The 17,999-nt window shown below is 58.4% G+C and overlaps 1 protein-coding gene across 4 annotated transcripts; it reads left to right on the forward strand.

The window, feature by feature from the left end:
* The first annotated feature begins 9,133 nt into the window (after positions 1 to 9,133).
* On the forward strand, positions 9,134 to 17,831 carry EFNA3 (ephrin A3). Of its 4 annotated transcripts, none has more exons than XM_002760070.5 (5): positions 9,134 to 9,294; positions 15,398 to 15,711; positions 16,166 to 16,231; positions 16,417 to 16,494; positions 16,707 to 17,831. In XM_002760070.5, exons 1-5 carry the CDS (start codon positions 9,167 to 9,169, stop codon positions 16,835 to 16,837), a joined length of 717 nt encoding a protein of 238 aa, XP_002760116.1. In that variant the 5' UTR covers positions 9,134 to 9,166; the 3' UTR covers positions 16,838 to 17,831. The 4 variants fall into 4 exon arrangements, with proteins under 4 accessions (XP_002760116.1, XP_002760117.1, XP_078211970.1 ...); XM_078355844.1 differs by lacking the exon at positions 9,134 to 9,294 and adding an exon at positions 9,603 to 10,799; XM_002760071.5 differs by lacking the exon at positions 16,417 to 16,494.
* The last annotated feature ends 168 nt before the right edge of the window (positions 17,832 to 17,999 follow it).

Raw genomic sequence — 17,999 nt, forward strand, 5'->3', positions numbered from 1 at the left:
AGGGAGGGCTCTAGGTGTCCAGAGACCGACACAGAGGTGCTAGAGTTTTTGAGCTCCTCCCCCACCCTCTTGCACACCTAGGTCAGATCCCGGTCTCTCGGAGGGGGCGGGTGCCCTGTCCCCTGCCACCACGCACAGATTTCAGCTGTCATCGTTCATGTTAATTCCATTGCTCTGGCTGAGGCCTTGGGCAGCACCGCGGGTAGAGCAGACCCCAGTCAGTCCCTTCCCCCATTCGAGGACACCTTTCAGAAAATGCCTCTTGTAGATAGGTGCGTGTATCAGGACCTTCACCCCAAACCTTAGTATTTAGCGGGGGCGAGGCTCTGGGGCGCAAAGGAGAGGGTGGCGTCGGCTGGAGAAGCTATGGGCTAGGTCTTCAGGTCCTGGGTTCAAGTTCCATCTTTACCGTCAACCAGGAGGGTGTCTATAGGTTGCCGCGGAAACCCACTTAGGGCTACCTCTGCCCCTCCCAAGTGAGGCCATAGGCAGAGTAGACTGGGAGCGACTGGTTAGCAGCCCTGGCCCTGAACTGAGAACTGTGGGGGTCTCACCCAGCTCCCAACGGCCCCAGGCCACCCCCCGCTTCGCGGAACAAGGCGGGCGCGCTCGCTCCCGCGGCTGGGGCTGGCGCGCGGATCCGCTGCTGATAAGAACGCATGTGCGAAAGAGACGCGGGGCCCTGTCGGCTTTCCCGCACTCAGACGCACGCCCTCACGGTCGGGCTCTTCCACTTAACACGGACGCACGCCCCTGCCGGCCGCCCAGCCCTTTGCAGGTGCAAGGGCGGAGGCCTCTGCGACCAAGGGAGCTGGGCTGGGGAGGTGGGGCGCGGGGCGGGGGTTTGTAAACTTAGGACCGCCCAGCCACAGGCGCTCAGGCCAAGCCGGCCTTCCCTACACTCACTTTCCTCATAGCCTGCGCGGGCGGCTGATTCCGTCCTGGGGCGCGTCCCCATGGAAAGCCAGGGCCAAGTCCACGCATAGGGCCGAGACCGGCTGCAGGTGCTGGGAGGTCTTCCGGGCACCGGGCCTTACCCACGAGAAGTCCTCGAGGCGCGTTCCTGGGTGCGGTTCCAGGAGGCTGGGCACGCCTGCAAGTTTTGGGGCGTCACCGATGTCCCCTAAACTCAGTAGCGTTAGGTGGCTCAGGGTGGGGCCCTCAATTTGCTGGGCCTGCCCTAGTCTCTCCCGAATAGATGGGAAAACTTCACTCTTCTTTACCTCGCCCAATCTCCCTGTTTGAAAGCCTGAGAGTCTCAGCCTGAGAGTCTCCTGCTCCACACTTTCTGGGGTTGCAGATCTTCCTTTTCTCCTCCAGATTCAACCCTGAAATTTTGTTCTTTTTCTGTCACCTCCCCTTTTTTTCTTCCCTTTTGTTAGTTCTTTCTTTCCTTTCTTTCTTTTTCATTCATTCAGCACATTGTGAGCTTCCAGCGTGCCCTTCTTTCAGTAGGCCAGTCGCTAGTTGGGGTCGTCGGGGGATCCCCAGCGGTGACGCAATTGAAAAGGGTGCAATCTGGCTTCTAAATAGCCAATAGAATCCCGGGGCTTGGGGCATGAGGTCATCAGCGGTGAGGCCCATTGGTTCAGGTCTGGAAGTGAGGAGGGGGTCCCCATAGCAACCGACGGTGCGTCCGAGTGCAACCTGGAGAGTAATGTTTGCCTGAGCTGCTGTGGCAGCTTGGGTGGGTGCTTGGGATGGGGTATGGAAGCTGGGGTGGAGCTCAGCTTCTCAGGTCCTGCACCCCTAGCCCAGACAAGCTCTTATTTCTCTTGAGATGCTTTTTCTCACTCAAAGTAATGGTCAGGACCACTTAACGCAGAAAGATTAGGAGTGGGTTGGTTATCGGTGACAGCATTGGGGTCCTGGGTGCAGAGCTGCTGCCACCAGGAATGTTAGTGCTGAGATCCTGTGTTCATCTGCATATCGTCTGCATCTCATTTGCATTCTCTTCATTTAAGGTCAAAGTGGGCAGACATCTCCACATCCCCAGCCCTGTCGCTTGTCTGTTTCTGGAATCTATCCCTGAGTGGCTCTGTAATCTGTCCCTCAGTTCTCCACCTTCATACCCCACCTCTCCCACTCTCCAGTGTCTGCTGGGGACTGGACGGCGGCAAAGCCAGCTACAGGAGAAAGGATAAGGAGTTTGTTCTCCCTCTGGATGTTTGGTGACAGATGGGGAGTGCTGGTCTGTACTGCCTGGAGACTAAATTGGCAAAGCCAGTGGTGGGGGAGGTGCCCCGGCTGGGTGGAGGGTCTCCAGGGCCAAATCACCCACATGCCTGGCAGGGTGCTGGAACTAGGGATGCCTGGTTCCAGCAAGGGGCAGGCCCGCCCACCTGTCTGGTGCCAAGGCAGCTTCCTTCCTCCAATTAAACACTAATGAGGTGTCATTAACCCTTACCTCGCCTGCCAGCCCTCAGGTGGAACTCAAATTCATGGTCTCACACTGAGGGAAGGGGAGGAAAGGAGGGCTTCTGGGGAGCTGAGTGGTGCTGAGGGGACCAAGAGAAAGGAAGCCAGGGTCAGAGGCCTGAGCAGCGTTCACGGTTACCCTCTGCGATCTTCTAGAGTCTAGAAATGGTGTCCCACTGGGAGAATGCTTGTATTCCTTTGTTCCTTGATTCAACAATTATTAAGCACCTCACCTACTCCTACTAAGTAAATACTAGGCTGTGTACTAGATGCTGGGGATACACACTTGCATAAGACAAGATCCTTTCCCTTAAGGGATCTTCAGATTGCCCGAGGAGAGAGACTGGCCAATGAATAATTATAATGCAAAGTGAAAATGCTAATACAGAGCTATATACGAAGTGTTATGGGAACACAGGGAAAATGGGTCGTCAGAGAAGGCTTTGATTTTGAAGGACAAAGTTTATAGCAGAGAGGGGATGTATAGAAGTCATGTTGTCTGTAGGCTTGACAGTGTGAGGCTGTGTCTGGATGTGTTTTCAGGACTGCTGGTGTCCGCCCTCCCAGAGCTGCATGTTTGGCATTGTATGTATGTGTGTGAGTGTGTATATGTGTGTGTTGTGTCTGGAATCCCTTCCCCTGAAACACATTGTGGTTTTATTACAGATCAATGTTTGCTGTGAAGCTCTTGAGCAGATTGGCCTGAACCTGCCCAGCCCAGGGGAGGGGAAGTGGAAAACTGATGCTGGCTTCTTGGGAAAGGGTGGGCAGGCACCATCTTCACACCTGGGGCCCAGACCCCTGGCTGCCCAAGTGGCATCAGGCTGAACAAGGAAGGCAAAGTGTTGGGCCCCAGGCTTTGGTAGAGTGTGTCCAGGCCATAGTCCCCTCTGTCCCTAACTCCTCAGAGGAGACACAGAGACATGGGAGTTACTGCTACCCCTCCCCACCAAGATCTCAGGCCCCCTCCCCCAACCTGTTCCTCTTCTGTCTGTAGAGGAGCAGGCCGGCTCAGACCTGTTTCCTGGCTCTCCCACAGGGATCGGATCCTTTCCAGGGGACACAGAGGGCTGGGGAATGCTGGAGCTTACTGGACGGCTGCCAGATACTCCACCCTGGCCCTCGGAGGCTCCCTCCATCCTGGATTCTCCCCACCCACTCTAGGGTGCCACTCTTCGGGTTTTTGCCCAGACACAAACATCTTTGCCAAGGAAGCCTTCAATCACTAGGCAGAGGGTGGGGGCCAGAGCTCTGGCAGGGAAGACTTGTTGGGGGGGCTGGTTGTGATGCTACTCAGAGACCTCTGCTCCAATCTCTCTTCCTCCTTGCAGTCACTTTCCACCTTCCTTTCTTTTCTTTTTCTTTCTTTTTTAAGAGGCAGGGTTTCACTCTGTTGCTCAGGCTGAAGGGCAATGGTGTGATCATAGTTCACTGCAGCCTCGGACTTCTGGACTCAAGTCCCCCTCCCACCTCAGCCTCCCAAAGTGCTAGGATTGATTACAAGTGTGAGCTACTGCGTGGGCATTGAAGCTACTTTCTAGAAAACGAAACTTTGGCAAGAGTCTGGATCTAGGAAGACTTTTAGGGCTTAAGGAGCGTCTCCGGAGTCTGAGGAGAAGGTCAAGGACCCCTTTTTCCACACTGTCAAGGATAGTGACTTTTTTCGACTGTAACCTCCTTTTCTCATTTCATCTAATCTTTTTTTTTTTTTTTGAGACGGAGTTTTGCTCTTGTTACCCGGGCTGGAGTGCAATGGCGCCATCTCGGCTCACCGCAACCTCCGCATCCCGGGTTCAGGCAATTCTCCCGCCTCAGCCTCCTGAGTAGCTGGGATTATAGGCACGTGCCACCATGCCCAGCTAATTTTTTGTATTTTTAGTAGAGACGGGATTTCACCATGTTGACCAGGATGGTCTCAATCTCTTGACCTCGTGATCCACTGGCCTCGGCCTCCCAAAGTGCTGGGATTACAGGCGTGAGCCACCACACCTGGCCATTTCATCTAATCTTTTCCTACCCCTTCCACACTTTCCAAGCCCTGGGTCACATCTCTCACTGTGATAGCTATTAGGAAAGTTTGGAAATGAGGGCTGGTCTAGGTGGGCACACCTCAGGAGATAACCTCTTCATTTTGTTGTTGTCATTTGTTTGAGACTGAGTCTTGCTCTGTCAGCAGGCTGGAGTGCAGTGGCACAATCTTGGCTCACTGCAACCTCTGCCTCCTGGGTTCAAGCGATTCTTCCACCTCAGCCTCCCAAGTAGCTGGGACCACAGGCATGTGCCACCATGCCCGGCTGATTTTTGTATTTTTAGTAGAGATGGGGTTTCACCATGTTGGCCAGGATGGTCTCGATCTCTTGACTTCGTGATCCACCTGCCTCAGCCTCCCAAAGTGCTGGGATTATGGCGTGAGCCACCGCGCCTGGCAATAACCTCTTCATTATAAGAAACCCTCCATGAGTCTAGTGCCTCTTGGATCCTAAACACGTGCTCAGTGCCTCCCAGACATTATGTATCTTAATCCTCATAAGAACCAGCTCCCTGAGGTGGGGCATTATTATCCCCATTTTACAGACGAGGAAGCGGTCTCAGAGAAGTTAAGTGACTAGCATAGCTAGTGAGTGGTAGAACTGGAATTCGAATCCAAGCCCAGGCAGTTCACTGCTGGGCCAATACTGCCTTCCTCTCATCTTTCCTGGAAGTACATTCGGAGGACTCACACACACCCCAGAGCTGCCTCTGGGCTCCAGGCTTCTTGGCTTGCTGGACTCATCAGAAGGATCAGGACAGGACCGACGCCACCCACCAAGCCCTGCATGCTAATTTCCTGTGAACTGGACCACACAGCAGTGCACCATGTTCCTGCTGTCAGTCATGGATGTGGTTCCATGTGAACTCGAGGATGTCACAGCACCCGCAGAGCCATGCTGGCACACACACTTGGAAGCCAGAAGACATGTGCATCATCCTCCTGTGGCACCCAGGTTTCCCTGTCAGGACTGCACCAACAGCCTGCCTGGGCTGGGGGCACACACGGGCCCCGTGCGAGGTGCAGAACCTGTGAATATTTTATGCTTGGAGCTGGCAGCTGCCTCTCTCGCTCACACGTGTGCCCGATCTTGCCTCTCACAGGCTCCTTGTTTATTTGTTTAATGAATTATTTATCCATGAACCCTGCTTCCCTCCTGACCTCCCCTTCCCCAGGCCCTAGCCTCCGTGATTTATTGAACACAGCTCAGCTCTGCGGTGCCACCCACTGTCCCAGGAGCTGCCTTGGGCCACACAGCCTGAGAACTCCCTCTGCCCCACATCTGCTCCTCTCCCTGCTTCCTTGGCCTCTGAGGGATGGAGGAGAGTGAGGCACCATGTCAGAGTCCTCCCAGGATCTAAGCTCAGTGCCCCTGGAGAGATTGTGGCAGCCAGCAGTGTACTAGCAAGCCCAAGGGTCAGAGCCTGCGGGTGAGGAGGAGGAGGCCTGAAGCCCTGAAAACAGGACCAGCCCCATGGAGGGAGCTCCAGCCTCCACAGAGGCCCTCATCCTACAGAGAGCTAGTTCAGGGCCCAGGCCTTAGACACCAGTTTTTCACACATTGTGATCCATTGGGGATGCAGTCAAGAAGTCAATTTTATGGGCCTCAACCAGCTTTTTATTTTATTGTTTTTACTTTTAAGACTAGAACAGAGGAAAATATTAGAGTGCATCCTCTGTAGTAAGGGTATCGTTTCATGAAACTTATTCAGTTGTGTGTGTGTGTGTGTGTGTGTGTGTGTATGTGTGTGTGTTACCGAATCGCAATGTAAAATATATTCCTACTGTGGTGGATCACAGGAACAACTTGAGTTACAGGTATACACAAATGTCTAGACCCCGTCAATAGAGGCCTGGGTCCTTCTGTGACTCACATGCCACAGAGAGAGGCCTAAGCCTTTAGATTAGGCCCCAGGTATGTGGACAGTGGCTCAGATCTTATACACAGGGACTCAGTCCCTAGAGAAGCCCAGACCTATGAATTGAGGCCTATAGACAGGCATAGACATTATAACTAGAAGCACATGTCCTGTAGACAGAATTGCCATATATAGCTGTACAGTTTGTGCATGGCACAAAGGGGATGGGGACATCGGCCCAAGCTCCCTCACTAAGACAGGGAGCCACACAGAGCCACCTCTCACTGAAGGAAGCAGCACCTTTGTTTTGCACAAAGCCACCACTTGCCAAGAGAGGCACCCTAGGGACTGAGCCTGCAAAGAAGGGTACTTTTTCTAATTCACACAAAGGCCCAAATCAGCTAGCAGCCCTATGGACAGAGCCCCAGGTAGACAAAGCACTAGATCCCACGGATACAGGCCTAGGCCATGCAGAGAGCATCTCAACTTCAAAATCGGAGGCTTCGACCCCATAGAGAGAGCTGCTTAAATCCTGTGGAGAGGGCTCCAGATTCTAAGAGAAGGGCTCAGTTATTATTGGAAGGTGGGTGTGGGGGTGCTAGATTCTAAGTACCCAGGCCTTATAGAAAAAGTCCCAAATCCGCCGGGCGCAGTGGCTCACGCCTATAATCCCAGCACTTTGGGAGGCTGAGGCGGGTGGATCACGAGGTCAAGAGATCGAGACCATCCTGGTCAACAAGGTGAAACCCTGTCTCTACTAAAAATACAAAAATTAGCTGGGCATGGTGGTGCGTGCCTGTAGTCCCAGCTACTCAGGAGGCTGAGGCAGGAGAATTGCTCGAACCCAGGAGGCGGAGGTTATGGTGAGCCGAGATTGTGCCATTGCACTCCAGCCTGGGTAACAAGAGTGAAACTCCGTCTCAAAAAAGAAAAAAGGCCCAAATACTTAAGTAACACCGTGATTCTATAAACAGGGATATATGTTTTCTAAAATGGAATTTAAAGTCCTAGACCAAACCAGCAAGCTCCCATTCCCTATGAATATGGGCAGCATCTCTGCCAACTGTGGGCCCTGCAGAGAGAAGCTGACTTGTGGAGCAGAGAATATGGTTTGAGTGGAGGGGCTGGGGTTTGTGGCACCTGGAGTAAGCAGGTTAGCATCATTTGGGTGAAACAAATCTCTGGAGATGAGGAGCCTGCAGGGAGGGAGAGCTGTTTGTAAAGTCCCCCACTCCCATCCCAAGGGGCCTAATTTATTTTCTGGCTCCTGAGAAGGAAGAAGAGATCTCCTGGGGTGGAGAGGAGCCCAGAGAGGACAGAACCTACTCTCACCTGGCAGCAGTCAGACACAGCCTATTCTGGATGGCACCACCCCTGCCCCCAGCCTAGCACCTGAAGATGACTTGTGGTCAAGACCCTGTCCTGCCACAGATAAGCAGATGAGGGGTGTCTGCATGTTCCCTCTCCTGCAGGACAGAAGCAAAGTAGCGGCATGACTGTCTTCCTGGACACAGGCTATTGGCTTGCGTTCTGAGAATCCAGTTAGGCCTGGTTCCAGGTCTGGGATCTCCAAAAGAGATGAGATAAGGGGTGGATAGCCTTAGGTCTGGTTTCTGAATGCTTTTCCTGAACTTCTACTTCCTAGGAAGAGAGAGGAGGAGAGCATGAAACTGTGTGTATTGGGATGCATGCGGGTTTACGTGTGTCATGTGTGGATGTGTAGAGATGTGGGCGTCTGTGTCTCTGTGCCTGGGTTTCTCCTGATCTCTAGCAGTCTGATAGTGTCCTATCCTGTATGTGTCTGGAAGGCATAGCTGTGTGTCCGTATGTCTGTGTCAGGTGCTTCTGTCTCTATGTTCTCTGCCTTTGGGTGACTGCACCTCTTTCCTGAATGTGTGTGTGTGATGTGTGTGCTTGGGTGTCACTGTGAGGACAATGACTATGGTGAGAGCTGGAACACAGGTGCTCTGCCCTCTGCCTCAGGATCCACATCTCTGAGAGTAGGAGTGAGAATGCCTGGGGACACCCCTGCCTGCCCCCGGAGAGGCTCTGCCTAAGTGCCTCCTTTGTAGGTGTCCAGGGAAGCCTGCTTTGCCCCAGCTGACTCTCTTCTTGGCCCCCTCCTGTGCCTTGGGTCCTGGACCGCTGAAGGCCCTTACATCACCAAGTATTGACATTCTGGGGGCTGATCTCTTTCACTCCTCCTCCAAGAAAAGCAAGCCTCATGCTCAGCTGGGGGCATCAGGTCACCAGCTGTCAGGGCCTTGGTACCAGCTGAGGACTCTCCACCACCCTTCTGTGCCCACCTGAGTCCTCATGTACACGAGAAAAGGGGGCATGGACACAGCAGAGGCCACAGTGTTCAGAAGGGAAGGGGGTCCAGTCCTACTTACTAAGAGGCACTGGACCCCCCAGCTTCTTGTCAGGTCTGCTCCTTCACCACCACCACCAACCCCCCCTCCCCCCCGCTTAGAGATGAAAGGGCTTCCCTGAGATCGAGATCCTTATCTTGGGTTCCCAAATCTTTCTGGGAAATCCAGCCTAGGGAGCAAAAGGCCGAGGACCAGTTGTAGCAAACTGAACCCAAAAGGGAGAGACTAGGCACGCGCCGGTCTTTCCCAAGGGGGCAACACGGTCCCCACCTCCCACGCATCGCGCGCTCCCGGCCGGAGCGGGATGGGGCCTGTCGGGGGCGCGCCAGGGGCGGGGCTTTCGGGGGCGCGCCCAGGAGGGCGGAGGGAAGGGCTGGGGGCGTGGCCTAAGGCTGGGGGCCGGCGGCGGCGGCAGCAGGGAGCTGGGAAGCGGAGAAGCCGGGAGCGCGGGGCTCAGTCGGGGGGCGGCGGCGGCGGCGGCTCCGGGGATGGCGGCGGCTCCGCTGCTGCTGCTGCTGCTGCTCGTGCCCGTGCCGCTGCTGCCGCTGCTGGCCCAAGGGCCCGGAGGGGCTCTGGGAAACCGGCATGCGGTGTACTGGAACAGCTCCAACCAGCAGTGAGTCGGGGGCCTGGGAGTCCGCGCGTCCCGTGTCAGTGGGAGGGGGAGCCGGTGGGGCCGGGAAGTCCTAGGGGAACCCAGGGTGGGAGTCCTAGGAGACCAGAGCTGGGGGCTGGGAGGGGACGGAGAGGGGGACGCACTCTGTGGGCGTCTAGGAAACTCGGGGGTGTCAGAAGAAGCTGTTGGGCTATAGTCAGGAGCGCTCGGGCCGTGCGGAGGAGGCTGCTGGAGTGGCCCCCCACCCCATCTTGGCTTTTCTCCGCACCCGCCACTGTAATAGCATGCCCGGGTCCCATAGTTCCTCCAGTTGGGCTGGGGTTTGGGGGCAGCGGTGTGCTGGCGATAGGCCGCCGCATTTTGGGGCCCAGGATGACCTGTTTTTGGCCATGAAGGCTTCCAGAGGTTCTGTCTAGGACTCCCTCTTTTAAAAGTGGGGTCCAGAGCTGAGGTAGGGAGTCCGACCGAGCACCTCCCTAGAAGGAAGGCAGTTGGGTTGTCTTGGTTGTATGGATAAGCCCAGCTGGGGTGAGCTAGGGCTGGGTCGCCGAGTTGGGGCCCCCTGGGAATGCTGCTTGGTTAGGATGGGAACGTGGGGTACCGGCGAGAGGGAAGGAGGCAGGGAGATGTCGGTGTGTCACACACGCACACACACGCCCGGGCTGGGGACGGCGAATGGCTCCAAGTGTGAGCGGGCGTGCGCGGCTGTCAGTGTGCGTGTGTGTCTGAGTGTGTGATTTGTGTGTCTGCGTCGGCGATCGTCTGGGGGTGGGAGCGGGCGGCGGGTCGGGGAAGGGGCTGCGGTCGCTGTCCGCGCGGCCGGCTGCGTCTGGGCTGGGGTGGCTGTTGGCGCCGCCGCGGTCTGGGCGGGTGTCAGGGCGGCCGTGTGGTTTCCCGGGGTGTGTGGCGCGGCGGCCGGGTGCTGGCTGCGGGGCTGGGTCCTCATTCTGCTCAGTCCTTGCTGCCCTTGTCTTCTCCCCGCCGAGCCGCCGTGTGTATCACCCCGGCCACCTTAGTGTGTATCTGTGTGTTGGTAGGGGGGTGATCCCTGGGGACGCTGGGGTCACTGTCACACCTGCCCGGGCGGTGGCGGCAGCACTGCCTCTGGCTCCCCACCCCGGGGGCTGACCTGGGAGCAAATGGCCAGACCCCAGAGGAGGGGACCGGGAGGGCCGGGCGGCCGCGACCCCCAACCTCCCGGGGGAGGGGCTGCCGCTCGCCGCTCCGCTCTTTGTTGTTTGGGGCTCCGCGCCTCCCCCTCTCTCCCTCCTCGCGCCCGGAGTGTCAGACTGGGGGTGGGGATGAGCCAACGACGCCCCCCTCTCGCTTCCCATGGAAACCTCGGGGGTGGGGACGTGGCCCCTCCCCCCCGGAGCGGGACTTCGAGAACTCCGGGGGGCGCTGGGGGCTGACACTCCAGCTCTATCTAGCTCAGCCCTCTCCCCCAGACTCACACGTCTGCCCCCCACCCCGATAGAGTCTAGCGGGGAGCGGAGAGCTCGCAGGTGAGGGGCCCCGGGTTCCCCGCCACCCTTGGGGCACCTCGGCGTTCTTAGGGGAAGCCAGAGCCGGGGGTCGGGGGGATGCGGGAATAGGTTTGGTGGGGGGAGGTGTTGATCAGGTTCCCTTCCCCCGCATACACCTGGACGCAGGTGAAAGCTCAGGGAGCGGGTGGGAGAGCCCGGGTTCCGGGAGCCTCCTTTCTGTCCTCTCTACTCCGTGCGGGCCTGGACCGGCAGAGGTAGGAGGGGGCGCACACCGGGCCAGGAGACTGCCGCCGCCCCCGCCTCGCTTCCCGGGCCTTTGTTGCCGCTGCGCCCGGGCTCCCCGGCTCCCTCACTGCGGCAGCCGCGGCCCCATAAATCGTGAGAGCGACGTGCTCCGGAGCCGAGAGTGGAGAGGGCCGGGGAGCTGGGGGCGGGGCCGACCAAGCCACAGGCTCCCGCGCCCCCTCCCCCTAGTCACGTGAGCTGGGCTCCTGGCTCCCACCTCCCGTCACGTGTGGAGGGTCTCGGCCCCTTGGGGTCACGTGGGGAGGGTCTTGCGACCCCGCCTCCTGGGGGGTCACGTGGGAGGGTGCTGGTGGGACACGTGCGTCGGCCTCCTTTGACAGACCTGGGGGCAGTGCCCTGCACACCGGCCGCGACCTAGACCTCTGCTCCCCACTCAGTCCTTCCGTTTAGTCCCCTGGAATAGGCGAGACCTGTTCCCAACCTGGCCCAGAAACTGGAGGTTTCCCAACCTGGCCCAGAAACTGGGGGGGCTGTACTGGAGGGATGCATGAGAGTGTGAGGTCGAGGAGTCCCCTAAGCTCGGAATTGAACTTGGTGGAGGGGAAGAGGGACGGCCGATGGCCAAATGTATGCCCCCCGGCCTGTGTTTCATTTCTTTGCAGAACTGAGCAAGGATGTTGGTATTCGCCCCTGTCTCAAGAAGCCTAGGGAACGTCGTTCTATAGCTGTCTCTCGACCTATCTCTGAAATGTTTCTGTTGCTGATCTCTCTTTCATTCATACATTCATTCAACAAATATTTGTTGAGGCTCTACTATGTCCCTGATGGTCTTTCTGTGTTTTCTCCCAGTCTCTGAGTCTCAGCCCTGCACCCTTCCCTGTCCCTGCTTCTCTCCTTCGCGTCTCTGTCTCGCCTCCACCGTCTGTGGGCCTCTCTGGCCTGTCTGTCCCTCCTGTTCTCCAAGACTCTCTGGGTTCTCGTTCTCTTCCCTGCCTCTCTCGGTTTCTGGCTTCTCTCGCGCGCCGTGTCTCCCTTCCTTTCCCCTTTCAGTGAATCCGGCCTCTGCCAACCTCCTCTCTCAGTGTGTGTCTTCCCCCTCACTTGTCTCTGTGTCTCGCTTTCGGCGGGTCTCGCGCTCTTCTCCGCCGCTGCAGATCAATAAACCTTCGCCGCCGCCGCCGCCGCCGCTGTCGCAGGGAGGAGGGGCGGAGGTGTCGGGCGCGCTGATTCTTCCCCACCCGACGCGGCCCAGGGAAGCCCTGCGCCCAGACCCGTACTAGCCAGACTGGGACGGGTGAGGCGCCGCGGCCCAGGGCGCTTGAGGGGCGCAGGGGTGTCAGCGTGCAACCGCCGCCCCGCGAGCGTTCCCGCCACCACCGCCACCACCCTCAAAGCCCGGGCGCGCGGACCCCACGCCGCGCACACGTGGTCCGGCCTCGCCTGCTGGAGCGGGCGGCGCGCAGCCTCGGGGGCGCGCGCTAGAGGGAAGAGGAACCTGGGTTTATGTTCTTCCTCTACCCCTTTAAGTCTGCAGCCTGGCGTCTAAGGCCAGGGCTGGGGGTGAGGGGTGGCGAGGATTTAATAAGTTCAGGGCCCCCTGGGATCCTTTCCCTACTCCCTGGTCTTCTTAGACACCCTGTGTACCTGCCCTAATTGCTACAGGCAGGGGGAGAAGTTTGCTTCTTCCCCGCTCCGCCCCCTCGTCCCCTCCGCTGACACTCCGGGATAAAGGGGGCCTGGCGCAGGCAGGCGGGTCACTGAAAGAGAGCGAGATAGAGAGAGACAGACGGGACGGGTGGGGGGCAGAGAGGTGTCCGGATGAGCCTCAGAGGCGGTGAGAGTCGGGAGAGACCGAAATAACGGGGTGAGGGGGCACCCCTTCCAAATGGGGTGTGTCGACATTCGCCTTTCTGCAGTAGAGGCGAGAGGCTACAGGAGATGAAGTGGAGCAAGAAGCTAGAACATTACGAAGGGGCAGGGCACAACCCGGTCCCCAGGTCCCAGCCAACCCCCACCCTTCCGCAGGAGGTGCGGCCCTGGAGGCGGGGTTAGCTGCGGAGCTTCTCTGGGGCCTAGCGGCACCTCGGTCCCCGCGCTGCTAGGGAGAGGGGGAGAGGGAGGATGACAGATTCAATTAAAGCACCCAAGCCAAGCAGACACGTTGGATCTCCAGAGTTGTGGCTGGGAATTCCTGGCTCCCACCCCGTTTGTCCCCGTGCCCTCTGTATACCAAATGGGCCCAGCCACCCCACTGGCAGGTCTCTCACATGCCCAGCCTTGGGGGGCATTTCAGGGGCTGTTCCTCCCAGCTAGCGCCGGAGTATGTAGCAGATGGCTTCCCTTCACCTGTGGTCGCCCAACAACCTTTTTTAAAAGGCTAATCCTGCCCTGTGGAGGAAATGGAATTACCTGTAGGAATACCTTGGGTGTTGGCTTCCTCTCTGCTGGAATGGGGTGTGTTGTCAGGGGAACTGGGCGAAACAGCAGGGAGGAGCTGCTTCAGAGTGGGACTGGAAACATGGGTGAGGCTCAAAGACAGAGGTCCCAGTGTGGCTGTGCAGCTGCTCCAGACCTGGCACCCTCACCATGGCGGCCGGCCCCCTCCCCAAAGCCCGAGGGGAGGAACAGACTATGGGGTTGGAGATGGACAGGCAAGTCTAGGGTGGCAGCTTGGAGCCAGGCCTGGTCTAACCCGTTTTCCTGCTCCCAGTGCCCCAGGCCGAGACTCCTGCCCACCTGAGTGCCAGGGCAAGGGAGGGGCCTGAATGACCCATTACTCCCATGGGAACCAAGTGGGGCTGATGGCATTCCTGATGACCCCAGGAGGCTGTGCCAATTCTTACTGGGGTACCCAAACATCAGTTCTCTGTGCCTCACTGCCAGGCTTGGAATGAGTTGCTGGTGGAGGGGACAGCACAGGCAAAGCCAAGGAAGTGGGACGTGGGGGGACGGACCTTCAAGGCTCCACCCCGTGCAGAAGCCTTCATGCTCATTTTTTAAAATGGATCTAATTACTGTTTGGGGAACTGGGTGGTGCCTGGTGACATGGGGAGCCAGTCCCTCCCCTCAGGGAGCTCCCAGGGACTAGAGACCCCATACTTTGACATTCTGCCAAGAACCCCATGCCTTTCTGTGTCCACCACACTCTCCTTGCACTGCCAAGAGATGTGCTTTCTTACTCCAAAGAAATTAGGGGAAACCTGCCTCCTCTCCGACTTTCTTTCTCCATTCAGAGATTTCTCCGTCCTCAGGCAGCTCAGTACCACCATCGAAGGTGTTAAGACCAACACTTTGATGGTGACTAGCAAGGCAGGTGGGGATTACAAGGGACCCAGCATCTGCTTCTCTGTCCCAAAGAGGGATCAGGGAAATAAGAGGTGCAGCCATCTTGTCTAGGCCCTGTGCCCACTGCTCTGCCCAGCATCATTAAGGGGGGCCGTGGTGCCAGGTTGAGGAAGGAGGTGCCCAATGAGACAGAAGTTTGGGCTGGTTGGCATGATGCCACGTGGAGTCTTCGTGCTGAGTCCCTTAGATCCCTCATCTGTTGTTTAAAGTTCCTGGGAGCCTACTTGTCCTTGGCCTCAGGGTGGGGTCTCCATCAGGGGACTCAAGGTACAGAAGCCAGTGATACTGTAGTGTGGGGAGGGCAGGGAGAGAGCCCCAGATTGGTGGGGTCAGCCAGTACTGGCATAAGGGCCAACACATAACAGCCCAGCTTTTCTATGTGTCTGCCGCCCGTGAGTGGGCGGTGGACATATTTGTGTGTGTGCCATAGAACTTATGCATGTATATGCATGAAGCCTCCATACATGCGTCTGTGAGGGCAGGTCCTGTCGGACTGGCCCCGGGGGTGGACTGGCAGCCGCAGGGAAGCATGCTGGGAGAAGCGATGGAGGATGTGTGTGTCCCTCGGAAGGGATCCCTCCCACGTTCACCCTTGGCTTCCATCCCTCCCATCCCTCCTCCCGGCTGCTGAATTATGGGGGATGGACGGAGGAAATCCGGGCCTGGGTCTGGGAGTCGCTGGGGCCTGCGCCGTTTCTGTGGTAACCAAAGCGTACGTTCCCTGCTTCCCTCCGCCCCTCTCCCTCGCCTCCTTTTCTTTGGAGGCAGACCGGGCTTTCCTGCTCCTTTGCTACCCTCTGGTGGCCACCAGGCGAAGGACAGACCAAGAAGGAGGGCACGGAAGGAGAGTTCGGGGAGCGGCGGCACTAGGGCCCCGGGGACAGAGACAGGGCTGAGCCGCGAGGAAGCTCGGAGGAAAAGTCGGGAGGCTCCGCGGACCCTGGGGAGGGGCTGCGGAGCGGTCAGGCGGAAAGCGGCTTGCCTTTGGGGTTTCTTCTCTCTGAGCCGCTTCCTCTTCTCCACAGCCTGCGGCGAGAGGGCTACACCGTGCAGGTGAACGTGAACGACTATCTGGATATTTACTGCCCGCACTACAACAGCTCGGGGGTGGGCCCCGGGGCGGGGCCGGGGCCCGGAGGCGGGGCGGAGCAGTACGTGCTGTACATGGTGAGCCGCAGCGGCTACCGCACCTGCAACGCCAGCCAGGGCTTCAAGCGCTGGGAGTGCAACCGGCCGCACGCCCCGCACAGCCCCATCAAGTTCTCGGAGAAGTTCCAGCGCTACAGCGCCTTCTCGCTGGGCTACGAGTTCCACGCCGGCCACGAGTACTACTACATCTGTAAGTGACGGCAGCCGGGCGGGCGGGCCTGAGCGCGAGTCTGAGTGACAGCCGGGGGGTGGAGCCCCGAGGCTCCGGGGCGGGGCCGGCGCGGCGGGCGCCAGGTTTAGGGCCTGAGAGACGCGGGAGGGGCCTCAGGGGTTCAGCTCAGATGAGGTCGTGGGGCCAAGAAAGGAGTTTCGTGGCAGTCCCAAGTATGGACTACGGAGAATCGCCGTTTCTGTGAGGGACAGTCTGGGGTTCGAATATCAGGGATCCCAGTTTCTTGAGGGGTGAGACTAAAGGGGCTTCTAGGGCCGACGGCGGAGCTACAGTGACCCGTGTCCAAAGGGTAGGGAAGCTCCTGGAGACCGCCCGAGGGAGGCAGTTTGAAGGGGGTGAGAAATAGAGCGGCTGAGAGAGGGCACAGGGCACAAATTGGGCGAAAGTGACTCAGGCCCGGTCTCCTCCCCAGCCACGCCCACCCACAACCTGCACTGGAAGTGTCTGAGGATGAAGGTGTTCGTCTGCTGCGCCTCCAGTGAGTAGCATAGGCTCCGAGCCGCGCCCCCACCTTCAGCTCCCTGCTTTGGGGCTCCCCTGGCTTCCTGGGGGTGGGGGTGGAGGGCACAGGTGAGGGGGGCTTGCTCCCCAGCCGTAGCAAGGGGAGGGAATCCTGGCCCTGACTCTCCCCTCCTCTCTCCCCACTCGCACCCCACCCCGCAGCATCGCACTCCGGGGAGAAGCCGGTCCCCACTCTCCCCCAGTTCACCATGGGCCCCAATGTGAAGATCAACGTGCTGGGTGAGTCTGCGCAGCGCCCTCTGGTGGCCACTGCTAGAACCGCAGCCCCCCACCCCGGTGCCTGCTCACCTCGCATGCCTTCCCGGGGGCACTGACCCTTCCTACACCGTGGGTGAGCACGTCCCTGGCTCCACTGCTGCTGCCGCTGCCGCGTGCCCCTGACCCGGCGCGCAACCCAGCCCTCACCAGTCTCTCTGTTCCTCTGTCCACAGAAGACTTTGAGGGAGAGAACCCTCAGGTGCCCAAGCTTGAGAAGAGCATCAGCGGGACCAGCCCCAAACGGGAACACCTGCCCCTGGCCGTGGGCATCGCCTTCTTCCTCCTGACGTTCTTGGCCTCCTAGCTCTGCCCCCTCCCCTGGTGGGGAAAGATGGGGCGGGGCTTGGAAGGAGCAGGGAGCCTTTGGCCTCTCCAAGGAAAGCCCAGTAGTGGGGCCTGGACCCCCCCTCCCATGGCTGGAAGTGGGGCCTGCACCATACATCTGTGCCCGCCCCCTCTAACCCTTCCCCCCAGGTAGGGCACTGTAGTGGACCAGGTGCAGGGAGAGGCATGGGTCCCAGGTGGCCTTGTGGCTCTGGTAATGTTTGGTACCAAACTTGGGGGCCAAAACAGGCAGTCCTCAGGACTCCGTGGCCCCTGGTACCTTTCCCTCACTCCTGGTGCCCTCTTCCTTTGTCCCTTAGAGAGACATATGCCCCCAGAGAGAGCAAATCGAAGAGTGGGAGGCACCCCCATCGCTCTCCTCCAGGGGCAGAACATGGGGAGGGGACTAGATGGGCAAGGGGCAGCACTGCCTGCTGCCTGCTTCCCCTGTTTACAGCAATAAGCACGTCCTCCTCCCCCACTCCCACTTCCAGGATTGTGGTTTGGATTGAAACCAAGTTTACAAGTAGACACCCCTGGGGGGGTGGGCAGTGGACAAGGATGGCAAGGGGTGGGCATTGGGGTGCCAGGCAGGCATGTACAGACTCTATATCTCTATATATAATGTACAGACAGACAGAGTCCCTTCCCTCCTTAACCCCCTGACCTTTCTTGACTTCCCCTTCCAGCTTCAGACCCCTTTCCCACCAGGCTAGGCCCCCCACACCCGGGGGACCCCCTGGCCCCTCTTTTGTCTTCTGTGAAGACAGGACCTATGCAACGCACAGACACTTTTGGAGACCGTGAAACAACAACGCCCCCTCCCTTCCAGCCCTGAGCCGGGAACCATCTCCCAGGACCTTGCCCTGCTCACCCTATGTGGTCCCACCCATCTTCCTGGGCCTTTTTCAAGTGCTTTGGCTGTGACTTTCATACTCTGCTCTTAGTCTAAAAAAATAAACTGGAGATAAAAATAACTGAGTGTGTGTGATTTCAAGGGCCATCACCCTTCTGTTAGACTGGTTAAACCCCGCAGGTCACAGGGCCTGGGTGGGAGAGGGAATACTGGGGCCAAAGAGTCACAACAAGGTGTTCAGACCGTTTTCTGCGGCTCATCTTCTTTACAATGGCAGCGCTGCGTG

This window comes from Callithrix jacchus, chromosome 18, assembly GCF_049354715.1.
Source record: "Callithrix jacchus isolate 240 chromosome 18, calJac240_pri, whole genome shotgun sequence".
Taxonomy (NCBI): Eukaryota; Metazoa; Chordata; class Mammalia; order Primates; family Cebidae; genus Callithrix; species Callithrix jacchus.